Here is a 15,476-nt window from a genome sequence, read left to right on the forward strand (position 1 = left end):
ATAATTGCGTTCAATATTTAAACCACTTAAAGATATGCATTATTGGCCTCTAACTAGGTCGCATTGGCAATTCTGCGCTTGCTTTAAAGAAATCATAATCGATTTGCTGAATTTAAACCGTCTGCTGTCAGGCCTCTTAAAATGTTCGAGCTGTAAAAACAATCAGACACATGTAGATGTTAAAGACCACAAAAAGGTGAACAAACACTATATTGAAGGTCGAAATCTTAACATAATAGTTTGATAAGAGTTTGAGGATAGAGGCATGAAAGCCATATGGGAGGAAAACGTTCAAATTGACATGGTGATGCCTACCATTCGTAGTTTTTGGTATCATTTTGGAAATGTATGCTGATTCAAATCATATTTTAACTATGAAATGCCAGAAATCTAAGATTATTCTTAGAACTAATTTATCTTGAGTAAGTGGTAAAATATAATCAAATATACCAACTTCAATTTGGCAATTATATTGACGACACTGATAACATAAATAACATGTTGATTAACAACTTAAAGTGACACTCTTATTCAAAATCAGTACATACACATGTATAACAAACATCAATTTTGACCGATAAACCTTTAACTACTTACTAAATAATGCTTTTATGGAAAATATTAATTAATGATTACAAGATTGTAACCATGTTTTAATAGCAGAAAGCGCAAAAATATTAAACGATTGGTGAATGCTAAAACATTTACTGTTGTCTACTATGGTCATATAAGGTAGACGTGCGTTTTCCTCATTTCTTTCAAATTAAACTCGGTATCCGTTATAAGAACCATTGTTTTCGACATCTATTCATCCTTTTTGGAACAATAAAACAATATTATTTATTGTGGTCAATCTTATCTGGGAGTAAGAGTGCAATTTTAATGAATATATATTATATTTATATATATATATATATATATATATATATATATATATATATATATATATATATATATATATAATTAATATGATTCAGTAACTTATACAAATTAAATAAATGTTTGAAGTGCGTAGTTTCAATTTGCTCATTTTGAGGCTGCCAATAACGAAATGTGCCAAGTTTGTCTTAAGTTATATAACTTTATGAGCTCACAAAAGCGCCCGACTATAAGACCGTTAACATTGCTTAATAAGCTAAGATCGTACCGATATTTGAATGGGACATACTTTGAAAGGAAGTAATTTATATTCATTATGAAGAAAATAAAACATTTCATGATATTTATGCGGATTTAAATCCACCGTGTGATATAATGTACTGTATTTAGCGATATATTCTAATATATGATACTAATATTTCAGATGTATTGTAAAATGAAATTAACATTTGTATTGATAAGTTTAACAGAAAATAAAGTTATATTCTAATTGTTATAATGAAGTTTTGTGTTAAAGGAATATGTAACAGTATTGCAGAAATATGTCTACGAATATTGATGCATATGATCGGATTTCATAGATTGTTATTTTATTCCATTATAGGAGTTTAAGCCAGACGAAAATGTCAGACTACCTAGAAGGAGCATAAATCAAATAATTATTACTGTTGTTCGTGATAATCCTAACCAAAAAGTGCGTGTAACTGTCGAGATAATAGGATGCTTCAAAATAATGACAACAACAACCACACCATACACAACACCCAAAACACAAACAACACCATACACGACTTCAACGTCGTCGTCTGAAGGAACAACGACCTCGTATGGAACAGCGACAACACCATACACGTCTACGTCAACAATTGAAGGGTCAAAGTCCTCGTATACAACGAGCACGACAACACCATACACGTCTACGTCAACATCCGAAGGGACAACGACGACACCATTCGAGACCACTATTTACGTAACGCCAACAACTGCTACAACACCTTACACCACTAGTTCGGGTAGGTTATTCGCAAAATAAGCAATTTCTGTATATGAATATACCAGATTAAACCTAAAAAACTGAAATATGACATTTCGGCAAGAGTAAATAGCACCATAGTTATAATTAAACGACTCAGAATTCCGACAATGGCACTGTATGAGTTTTGATGTTTTACCACCGCAGTTATGACAACTAGATGTGAGGTTGAAGAAGGTATGGACAAACCCCAGTACATTCCCGACGATAAGATTGTCGACGTAGATGATGAGACACCTGATGATGTCGAAAAACTTAGACCCAACAGCAACAGGCCGTTTGTAGCGGACAAAAAGAAACTCATCATTAAGTTCTGGTTTATGCCGGCTGTTCCAGTGGAGTCTGTTCGCCTTCCGACAGCTGACAACGTGGACTTTTTCACTGTTTCATATCTTCGTCCTCGCCAAGGCACTCCGGAAGTCGTTGTAGCAAGTGTGAGTATATGAATGGACATTAAAACTTCAACTAAACATTAATCACTTACTTTGAGTGTTATTGATTCTTCAATTTTAAAGCAATGTTCTAAATCGATTTTAAATTTAACGTTTACATGTATTTAAAAATGCATCAGTGTAACGTATTGCTTGAAATTTACTAAACTCAACTTCGTTAATAGCATAATTGTCGCTATGTACAAAACTTATTGCTCCGACTAAACTATAACTCCCTTTTAACGATAAGCCATTATCATTTAAATCCTTTACCAGAAATTTTCAAAAGAAAACGAGTGTTTTCGGTAAACAGCTTCGTCACACGGTAGAAATTGATTGGACTGACGGCTGTACACAGCGGTTCTGAAATATCAATTGGTTTTAATCTGAAACAAAATGTACAATATTTCTACACTACTACGTTGCATTTTAGCTCTTTTTTTAATCGATACAATGCCGTATTGTCTTCTTAAGGTAATCATATACTTTGATTAACATGTTTAGGAAAAATAATATTGTTTTCAAACGACTAAGTTGCCTTTTATTTCTTTATTAAATCGATACAATGCCGCATTGGCTACTTTAGGTCATTATCTACTTAGATAAACATGCTTAGGAAAATTATATTGTTTTCAACATATTATGGTTATCATTACATGAGAATACGATTGTATCTTTAACGAAGATTGCTTTCATTAAGTAACGAAACATACAATAAGGTTTGCAATATTTGATTGAAATGTTTGGTATACATGTGCATATTTGTTTCTTCATTCAGGAGGTTGAACCGTCAAAGACAATAAGGTTCCCTGGACAACCAGATGCAGTAGATGTCATAATCACGTTCTATAGAGCAAATCCAAACCAGCCGATGAAAATACGTGTTTCAATCAAGGCATGCTTCAAACAAGTGACGACAACGACCACACCATACACTACACCAATAACACAAACAACACCATACATCTCTACTACGACTTCGTATGGTACAACGTCAACTACTCCATACACGACTTCAACTTCATCATCTGAAGGGACAACGACTTCGTATGGAACAGCGACAACAAGTCCATACACGACTTCTACTTCCGAAGGGACAACGACCTCGTATGGAACGGCCACGACAACACCATACACGTCTACGTCAACATCCGAAGGGACAACGACGACACCATTCGAGACCACTATTTACGTAACGCCAACAACTGCAACAACACCTTACACCACTAGTTCGGGTAGGTTATTCGCAAAATAAGCAATTTCTTCATATTGCAGATCAAACCTATAAAACTGCGACATTGAATTTTCAACAAGAGTAAATAGCACCATAGTTCAAATTAAACGACTCAGAATTCCGACAATGGCACTGTATGAGTTATGATTTTTTACCACCGCAGTTATGACAACAAGATGTGAGGTTGAAGAAGGTATGGACAAACCCCAGTACATTCCCGACGATAAGATTGTCGACGTAGATGATGAGACACCTGATGATGTCGGAAAACTTAGACCCAACAGCAACAGGCCATTTGTAGCGGACAAAGAGAAACTCATCATTAAGTTCTGGTTCATGCCGGCTGTTCCAGTGGAGTCTGTGCGCCTTCCGACAGCTGACAACGTGGACTATTTCACTGTTTCCTATCTTCGTCCTCGCCAAGGCACTCCGGAAGTCGTTGTAGCAAGTGTGAGTATATGAATGGACATTAAACTTCAACTAAACATTAATCACTTACTTTGAGTGTTATTGATTCTTCAATTTTAAAGCAATGTTCTAAATCAATTTTAAATTTAACGTTCATTTCAAAATGTATCAGTGTAACGTATTGCTTGAAATTCACTAAACCCAACTTCGTTAATAACGTAATTGTCGCTATGTACAAAACACATCGCTCCGACTCAAGTATAAGTCTTTTTTAAACTATAAGCCATTAAAATTTAAATCCTTAACCGAAAATGTCTAGAGATAACGCGTGTTTTCGGTAAACAGCTTCGTCACACGGTACAAATTGATTGGACTGACGGCTGTACACAGTGGTTCTGATATCAATTGGGTTTAGTGTAAAACTAAATGTACAACATTTCCAAATGACTTAATTGCCTTTTAGTTCTTTATTAAATCGATACAATGCCGCATTGTCTTCTTTAGGTCACTATTTATTTAGATAAACATGCTTAGGAAAACAATATTGTTTTCAACATATTATGGTTATCTTTACATGAGAATACGATTGTATCTTTAACGAAGATTGCTTCATTAAGTAACGAAACATACAATAAGGTTTGCAATATTTGATTGAAATGTTTGGTATACATGTGCATGTTTGTTTCTTCATTCAGGAGGTTGAACCGTCAAAGACAGTAAGGTTCCCTGGACAACCAGATGCTGTAGATGTCATAATCACGTTCTATAGAGCAAATCCAAACCAGCCGATGAAAATACGTGTTTCAATCAAGGCATGCTTCAAACAAGTGACGACAACGACCACACCATACACTACACCAATAACACAAACAACACCATACATCTCTACTACGACTTCGTATGGTACAACGTCAACAACTCCATACACGACTTCAACTTCATCATCTGAAGGGACAACGACTTCGTATGGAACAGCGACAACAACTCCATACACGACTTCTACTTCCGAAGGGACAACGACCTCGTATGGAACGGCCACGACAACACCATACACGTCTACGTCAACATCCGAAGGGACAACGACCTCGTATGGAACAACCACGACAACACCATACACGTCTACGTCAACATCCGAAGGGACAACGACGACACCATTCGAGACCACTATTTACGTAACGCCAACAACTGCAACAACACCTTACACCACTAGTTCGGGTAGGTTATTCGCAAAATAAGCAATTTCTTCATATAGCAGATTAAACCTATAAAACTGCGACATTGACTTTTCAACAAGAGTAAATAGCACCATAGTTAAATTAAACGACTCAGAATTCCGACAGTGGCATTTTATGAGTTATGATTTTTTACCACCGCAGTTATGACAACAAGATGTGAGGTTGAAGATGGTATGGACAAACCCAGTACATTCCCGACGATAAGATTGTCGACGTAGATGATGAGACACCTGATGATGTCGGAAAACTTAGACCCAACAGCAACAGGCCATTTGTAGCGGACAAAAAGAAACTCATCATTAAGTTCTGGTTTATGCCGGCTGTTCCAGTGGAGTCTGTGCGCCTTCCGACAGCTGACAACGTGGACTATTTCACTGTTTCCTATCTTCGTCCTCGCCAAGGCACTCCGGAAGTCGTTGTAGCAAGTGTGAGTATATGAATGGACATTAAACTTCAACCAAACATTAATCACAAACGTTGAGTGTTATTGATTCTTCAATTTTAAAGCAATGTTCTAAATCAATTTTAAATTTAACGTTTATTTCAAAATGTATCAGTGTAACGTATTGCTTGAAATTTACAAAACCCAACTTCGTTAATAACGTAATTGTCGCTATGTACAAAACACATCGCTCCGACTCAAGTATAGGTCTTTTTTTAACTATAAGCCATTAAAATTTAAATCCTTAACCGAAAATGTCTAGAGATAACGCGTCTTTTCGGTAAACAGCTTCGTCACACGGTAGAAATTGATTGGACTGACGGCTGTACACAGCGGTTCTGAAATATCAATTGGGTTTAATGTGAACCTAAATGTACAACATTTCCAAATGACTAAGTTGCCTTTTAGTTCTTTATTAAATCGATACAATGCCGCATTGTCTACTTTAGGTCATTATCTACTTAGATAAACATGCTTAGGAAAATAATATTGTTTTCAACATATTATGGTTATCTTTACATGAGAATACGATTGTATCTTTAACGAAGATTGCTTTCATTAAGTAACGAAGCATACAATAAGGTTTTCAATATTTGATTGAAATGTTTAGTATACATGTGCATGTTTGTTTCTTCATTCAGGAGGTTGAACCGTCAAAGACAGTAAGGTTCCCTGGACAACCAGATGCTGTAGATGTCATAATCACGTTCTATAGAGCAAATCCAAACCAGCCGATGAAAATACGTGTTTCAATCAAGGCATGCTTCAAACAAGTGACGACAACGACCACACCATACACTACACCAATAACACAAACAACACCATACATCTCTACTACGACTTCGTATGGTACAACGTCAACTACTCCATACACGACTTCAACTTCATCATCTGAAGGGACAACGACTTCGTATGGAACAGCGACTACAACTCCATACACGACTTCTACTTCCGAAGGGACAACGACCTCGTATGGAACGGCCACGACAACACCATACACGTCTACGTCAACATCCGAAGGGACAATGACCTCGTATGGAACGGCCACGACAACACCATACACGTCTACGTCAACATCCGAAGGGACAACGACGACACCATTCGAGACCACTATTTACGTAACGCCAACAACTGCAACAACACCTTACACCACTAGTTCGGGTAGGTTATTCGCAAAATAAGCAATTTCTTCATATAGCAGATTAAACCTATAAAACTGCGACATTGACTTTTCAACAAGAGTAAATGGCACCATAGTTAAATTAAACGACTCAGAATTCCGACAATGGCACTGTATGAGTTATGATTTTTTACCACCGCAGTTATGACAACAAGATGTGAGGTTGAAGATGGTATGGACAAACCCCAGTACATTCCCGACGATAAGATTGTCGACGTAGATGATGAGACACCTGATGATGTCGGAAAACTTAGACCCAACAGCAACAGGCCATTTGTAGCGGACAAAAAGAAACTCATCATTAAGTTCTGGTTTATGCCGGCTGTTCCAGTGGAGTCTGTGCGCCTTCCGACAGCTGACAACGTGGACTTTTTCACTGTTTCCTATCTTCGTCCTCGCCAAGGCACTCCGGAAGTCGTTGTAGCAAGTGTAAGTATATGAATGGACATTAAACTTAAACCAAACATTAATCACTTACGTTGAGTGTTATTGATTCTTCAATTTTAAAGCAATGTTCTAAATCAATTTTAAATTTAACGTTTATTTCAAAATGTATCAGTGTAACGTATTGCTTGAAATTTACTTAACCCAACTTCGTTAATAACGTAATTGTCGCTATGTACAAAACACATCGCTCCGACTCAAGTATAAGTCTTTTTTAACTATAAGCCATTAAAATTTAAATCCTAACCGAAAATGTCTAGAGATAACGCGTCTTTTCGGTAAACAGCTTCGTCACACGGTAGAAATTGATTGGACTGACGGCTGTACACAGCGGTTTCTGAAGTATCAATTGGCTTTAAGTGTGAAACTAAATGTACAACATTTCCAAATGACTTAATTGCCTTTTAGTTCTTTATTAAATCGATACAATGCCGCATTGTCTACTTTAGGTCATTATCTACTTAGATAAACATGCTTAGGGAAAAAATATTGTTTTCAACATATTATGGTTATCTTTACATGAGAATACGATTGTATCTTTAACGAAGATTGCTTTCATTAAGTAACGAAGCATACAATAAGGTTTGCAATATTTGATTGAAATGTTTAGTATACATGTGCATGTTTGTTTCTTCATTCAGGAGGTTGAACCGTCAAAGACAGTAAGGTTCCCTGGACAACCAGATGCTGTAGATGTCATAATCACGTTCTTTAGAGCAAATCCAAACCAGCCGATGAAAATACGTGTTTCAATCAAGGCATGCTTCAAACAAGTGACGACAACGACCACACCATACACTACACCAATAACACAAACAACACCATACATCTCTACTACGACTTCGTATGGTACAACGTCAACTACTCCATACACGACTTCAACTTCATCATCTGAAGGGACAACGACTTCGTATGGAACAGCGACAACAACTCCATACACGACTTCTACTTCCGAAGGGACAACGACCTCGTATGGAACGGCCACGACAACACCATACACGTCTACGTCAACTTCCGAAGGGACAACGACCTCGTATGGAACGACCACGACAACACCATACACGTCTACGTCAACATCCGAAGGGACAACGACGACACCATTCGAGACCATTATTTACGTAACGCCAACAACTGCAACAACACCTTACACCACTAGTTCGGGTAGGTTATTTGCCAAATAAGCAATTTCTTCGTATAGCAGATTAAACATATAAAACTGCGACATTAACTTTTCAACAAGAGTAAATAGCACCTTAGTTAAAATTAAACGACTCAGAATTCCGACAATGGCATTGTATGAGCTATGATTTTTTACCACCGCAGTTATGACAACAAGATGTGAGGTTGAAGATGGTATGGACAAACCCCAGTACATTCCCGACGATAAGATTGTCGACGTAGATGATGAGACACCTGATGATGTCGGAAAACTTAGACCCAACAGCAACAGGCCATTTGTAGCGGACAAAAAGAAACTCATCATTAAGTTCTGGTTTATGCCGGCTGTTCCAGTGGAGTCTGTGCGCCTTCCGACAGCTGACAACGTGGACTTTTTCACTGTTTCCTATCTTCGTCCTCGCCAAGGCACTCCGGAAGTCGTTGTAGCAAGTGTGAGTATATGAATGGACATTAAACTTCATCTAAACATTAATAACTTACGTTGAGTGTTATTGATTCTTCAATTTTAAAGCAATGTTCTAAATCAATTTTAAATTTAACGTTTATTTCAAATGTATCAGTGTAACGTATTGCTTGAAATTTACTAAACCCAACTTCGTTAATAACGTAATTGTCGCTATGTACAAAACACATCGCTCCGACTCAAGTATAGGTCTTTTTTTAACTATAAGCCATTAAAATTTAAATCCTTAACCGAAAATGTCTAGAGATAACGCGTGTTTTCGGTAAACAGCTTCGTCACACGGTAGAAATTGATTGGACTGACGGCTGTACACAGCGGTTCTGAAATATCAATTGGGTTTAATGTGAAACTAAATGTACAACATTTCCAAATGACTAAGTTGCCTTTTAGTTCTTTATTAAATCGATACAATGCCGCATTGTCTACTTTAGGTCATTATCTACTTAGATAAGCATGCTTAGGAAAATAATATTGTTTTAACATATTATGGTTATCTTTACATGAGAATACGATTGTATCTTTAACGAAGATTGCTTTCATTAAGTAACGAAGCATACAATAAGGTTTGCAATATTTGATTGAAATGTTTAGTATACATGTGCATGTTTGTTTCTTCATTCAGGATGTTGAACCGTCAAAGACAGTAATGTTCCCTGGACAACCAGATGCTGTAGATGTCATAATCACGTTCTTTAGAGCAAATCCAAACCAGCCGATGAAAATACGTGTTTCAATCAAGGCATGCTTCAAACAAGTGACGACAACGACCACACCATACACTACACCAATAACACAAACAACACCATACATCTCTACTACGACTTCGTATGGTACAACGTCAACTACTCCATACAAGACTTCAACTTCATCATCTGAAGGGACAACGACTTCGTATGGAACAGCGACAACAACTCCATACACGACTTCTACTTCCGAAGGGACAACGACCTCGTATGGAACGGCCACGACAACACCATACACGTCTACGTCAACTTCCGAAGGGAAAACGACCTCGTATGGAACGACCACGACAACACCATACACGTCTACGTCAACATCCGAAGGGACAACGACGACACCATTCGAGACCACTATTTACGTAACGCCAACAACTGCAACAACACCTTACACCACTAGTTCGGGTAGGTTATTCGCCAAATAAGCAATTTCTTCGTATAGCAGATTAAACATATAAAACTGCGACATTGACTTTTCAACAAGAGTAAATAGCACCTTAGTTAAAATTAAACGACTCAGAATTCCGACAATGGCATTGTATGAGCTATGATTTTTTACCACCGCAGTTATGACAACAAGATGTGAGGTTGAAGATGGTATGGACGAACCCCAGTACATTCCCGACGATAAGATTGTCGACGTAGATGATGAGACACCTGATGATGTCGGAAAACTTAGACCCAACAGCAACAGGCCATTTGTAGCGGACAAAAAGAAACTCATCATTAAGTTCTGGTTTATGCCGGCTGTTCCAGTGGAGTCTGTGCGCCTTCCGACAGCTGACAACGTGGACTATTTCACTGTTTCCTATCTTCGTCCTCGCCAAGGCACTCCGGAAGTCGTTGTAGCAAGTGTGAGTATATGAATGGACATTAAACTTCAACTAAACATTAATAACTTACGTTGAGTGTTATTGATTCTTCAATTTTAAAGCAATGTTCTAAATCAATTTTAAATTTAACGTTTATTTCAAAATGTATCAGTGTAACGTATTGCTTGAAATTTACTAAACCCAACTTCGTTAATAACGTTATTGTCGCTATGTACAAAACACATCGCTCCGACTCAAGTATAAGGTCTTTTTTTAACTATAAGCCATTAAAATTTAAATCCTTAACCGAAAATGTCTAGAGATAACGCGTCTTTTCGGTAAACAGCTTCGTCACACGGTACAAATTGATTGGACTGACGGCTGTACACAGCGGTTCTGAAATATCAATTGGCTTTAGTGTGAAACTAAATGTACAACATTTCCAAATGACTAAGTTGCCTTTTAGTTCTTTATTAAATCGATACAATGCCGCATTGTCTACTTTAGGTCATTATCTACTTAGATAAACATGCTTAGGGAAATAATATTGTTTTCTAACATATTATGGTTATCTTTACATGAGAATACGATTGTATCTTTAACGACAATTGCTTTCATTAAGTAACGAAACATACTAATAATGTTTGCAATAGTTGATTGAAATGTTTGGTATACATGTGCATGTCTGTTTCTTCATTCAGGAGGTTGAACCGTCAAAGACAGTAAGGTTCCTGGACAACCAGATGCTGTAGATGTCATAATCACGTTCTATAGAGCAAATCCAAACCAGCCGATGAAAATACGTGTTTCAATCAAGGCATGCTTCAAACAAGTGACGACAACGACCACACCATACACTACACCAATGACACAAACAACACCATACATCTCTACTACGACTTCGTATGGAACAACGTCAACTACTCCATACACGACTTCAACTTCATCATCTGAAGGTACAACGACTTCGTATGGAACAGCGACTAACAACTCCATACACGACTTCCACTTCCGAAGGGACAACGACCTCGTATGGAACGACCACGACAACACCATACACGTCTACGTCAACATCCGAAGGGACAACGACGACACCATTCGAGACCACTATTTACGTCACGCCAACAACTGCAACAACACCTTACACCACTAGTTCGGGTAGGTTATTCGCAAAATAAACAATTTCTTCATATAGCAGATCAAACCTATAAAACTGCGACATTGACTTTTCAACAAGAGTAAATAGCACCTTTAGTTAAAATTAAACGACTCAGAATTCCGACAATGGCACTGTATGAGTTATGATTTTTTACCACCGCAGTTATGACAACAAGATGTGAGGTTGAAGAATGGTATGGACGAACCCCAGTACATTCCCGACGATAAGATTGTCGACGTAGATGATGAGACACCTGATGATGTCGGAAAACTTAGACCCAACAGCAACAGGCCATTTGTAGCGGACAAAAATAAACTCATCATTAAGTTCTGGTTTATGCCGGCTGTTCCAGTGGAGTCTGTGCGCCTTCCGACAGCTGACAACGTGGACTATTTCACTGTTTCCTATCTTCGTCCTCGCCAAGGCACTCCGGAAGTCGTTGTAGCAAGTGTGAGTATATGAATGGACATTCAAACTTCAACTAAACATTAATCACTTACTTTGAGTGTTATTGATTCTTCAATTTGAAAGCAATGTTCTAAATCGATTTTAAATTTAACCTTTATTTAGAGATGTATCAGTGTAACGTATTGCTTGAAATTTACTAAACCCAACTTCGGTAATAACATAATGGTCGCTATGTACAAAACACTATTGCTCCGACTAAAGTATAACTCTTTTTTAACGATAAGTCATTAACATTTAAATCCTTTACCGGACACTGTCTAAAGATAAAGAGTGTTTTCAGTAAACAGCTTCGTCACACGGATAGAAATTGATTGGACTGACGGCTGTACACAGCGGTTCTGAAATATCAATTGGTTTTAATGTGAAACTAAATGTACAATATTTCCAAACGACTACGTTGCCTTTTAGTTCTTTTTTCAATCGATAAAATGCCGCATTGTCTACTTTAGGTCATTATCTACTTGGATAAACATGTTTAGGAAAATGCTATTGTTTCTAACATATTTTGGTTATCTTTAAATGAGAATACGATTGTATCTTTAACGACAATTGCTTTCATTAAGTAACGAAACATACTATAATGTTTGCAATAGTTGATTGAAATGTTTGGTATACATGTGCATGTCTGTTTTTCATTCAGGAGGTTGAACCGTCAAAGACAGTAAGGTTCCCTGGACAACCAGATGCTGTAGATGTCATAATCACGTTCTATAGAGCAAATCCAAACCAGCCGATGAAAATACGTGTTTCAATCAAGGCATGCTTCAAACAAGTGACGACAACGACCACACCATACACTACACCAATGACACAAACAACACCATACATCTCTACTACGACTTCGTATGGTACAACGTCAACTACTCCATACACGACTTCAACTTCATCATCTGAAGGTACAACGACTTCGTATGGAACAGCGACTACAACTCCATACACGACTTCCACTTCCGAAGGGACAACGACCTCGTATGGAACGACCACGACAACACCATACACGTCTACGTCAACATCCGAAGGGACAACGACCTCGTATGGAACGACCACGACAACACCATACACGTCTACGTCAACATCCGAAGGGACAACGACGACACCATTCGAGACCACTATTTACGTAACGCCAACAACTGCAACAACACCTTACACCACTAGTTCGGGTAGGTTATTCGCAAAATAAGCAATTTCTTCATATAGCAGATTAAACCTATAAAACTGCGACATTGACTTTTCAACAAGAGTAAATAGCACCATAGTTAAAATTAAACGACTCAGAATTCCGACAATGGCACTGTATGAGTTATGATTTTTTTACCACCGCAGTTATGACAACAAGATGTGAGGTTGAAGATGGTATGGACGAAACCCCAGTACATTCCCGACGATAAGATTGTCGACGTAGATGATGAGACACCTGATGATGTCGGAAAACTTAGACCCAACAGCAACAGGCCATTTGTAGCGGACAAAAATAAACTCATCATTAAGTTCTGGTTCATGCCGGCTGTTCCAGTGGAGTCTGTGCGCCTTCCGACAGCTGACAACGTGGACTATTTCACTGTTTCCTATCTTCGTCCTCGCCAAGGCACTCCGGAAGTCGTTGTAGCAAGTGTGAGTATATGAATGGACATTCAAACTTCAACTAAACATTAATCACTTACTTTGAGTGTTATTGATTCTTCAATTTGAAAGCAATGTTCTAAATCGATTTTAAATTTAACCTTTATTTAGAGATGTATCAGTGTAACGTATTGCTTGAAATTTACTAAACCCAACTTCGGTAATAACATAATGGTCGCTATGTACAAAACCTATTGCTCCGACTAAAGTATAACTCTTTTTTAACGATAAGTCATTAACATTTAAATCCTTTACCGGACACTGTCTAAAGATAAAGAGTGTTTTCAGTAAACAGCTTCGTCACACGATAGAAATTGATTGGACTGACGGCTGTACACAGCGGTTCTGAAATATCAATTGGTTTTAATGTGAAACTAAATGTACAATATTTCCAAACGACTACGTTGCCTTTTAGTTCTTTTTTCAATCGATAAAATGCCGCATTGTCTACTTTAGGTCATTATCTACTTGGATAAACATGTTTAGGAAAATGCTATTGTTTCTAACATATTTTGGTTATCTTTAAATGAGAATACGATTGTATCTTTAACGACAATTGCTTTCATTAAGTAACGAAACATACTATAATGTTTGCAATAGTTGATTGAAATGTTTGGTATACATGTGCATGTTCTGTTTTTCATTCAGGAGGTTGAACCGTCAAAGACAGTAAGGTTCCCTGGACAACCAGATGCTGTAGATGTCATAATCACGTTCTATAGAGCAAATCCAAACCAGCCGATGAAAATACGTGTTTCAATCAAGGCATGCTTCAAACAAGTGACGACAACGACCACACCATACACTACACCAATGACACAAACAACACCATACATCTCTACTACGACTTCGTATGGAACAACGTCAACTACTCCATACACGACTTCAACTTCATCATCTGAAGGGACAACGACTTCGTATGGAACAGCGACTACAACTCCATACACGACTTCCTACTTCCGAAGGGACAACGACCTCGTATGGAACGACCACGACAACACCATACACGTCTACGTCAACAGCCGAAGGGACAACGACCTCGTATGGAACGACCACGACAACACCATACACGTCTACGTCAACATCCGAAGGGACAACGACGACACCATTCGAGACCACTATTTACGTCACGCCAACAACTGCAACAACACCTTACACCACTAGTTCGGGTAGGTTATTCGCAAAATAAGCAATTTCTTCATATAGCAGATCAAACCTATAAAACTGCGACATTTGACTTTTCAACAAGAGTAAATAGCACCTATAGTTAAAATTAAACGACTCAGAATTCCGACAATGGCACTGTATGAGTTATGATTTTTTACCACCGCAGTTATGACAACAAGATGTGAGGTTGAAGAATGGTATGGACGAAACCCCAGTACATTCCCGACGATAAGATTGTCGACGTAGATGATGAGACACCTGATGATGTCGGAAAACTTAGACCCAACAGCAACAGGCCATTTGTAGCGGACAAAAATAAACTCATCATTAAGTTCTGGTTTATGCCGGCTGTTCCAGTGGAGTCTGTGCGCCTTCCGACAGCTGACAACGTGGACTATTTCACTGTTTCCTATCTTCGTCCTCGCCAAGGCACTCCGGAAGTCGTTGTAGCAAGTGTGAGTATATGAATGGACATTCAAACTTCAACTAAACATTAATCACTTACTTTGAGTGTTATTGATTCTTCAATTTGAAAGCAATGTTCTAAATCGATTTTAAATTTAACCTTTATTTAGAGATGTATCA

The 15,476-nt window shown here is 37.9% G+C and overlaps 1 protein-coding gene across 1 annotated transcript; it reads left to right on the forward strand.

The window, feature by feature from the left end:
- Positions 1-11,448: 11,448 nt before the first annotated feature.
- LOC128235873 (uncharacterized) lies at positions 11,449-14,888 on the forward strand. The gene is made up of 5 exons (XM_052950664.1): positions 11,449-11,635; positions 11,812-12,086; positions 12,745-13,264; positions 13,441-13,715; positions 14,373-14,888. The coding sequence occupies exons 1-5, from the start codon at positions 11,449-11,451 to the stop codon at positions 14,886-14,888; spliced, it is 1,773 nt and encodes a 590-aa protein (XP_052806624.1).
- The last annotated feature ends 588 nt before the right edge of the window (positions 14,889-15,476 follow it).

Source organism: Mya arenaria, chromosome 1 (assembly GCF_026914265.1).
Source record: "Mya arenaria isolate MELC-2E11 chromosome 1, ASM2691426v1".
Lineage (NCBI taxonomy): Eukaryota > Metazoa > Mollusca > Bivalvia > Myida > Myidae > Mya > Mya arenaria.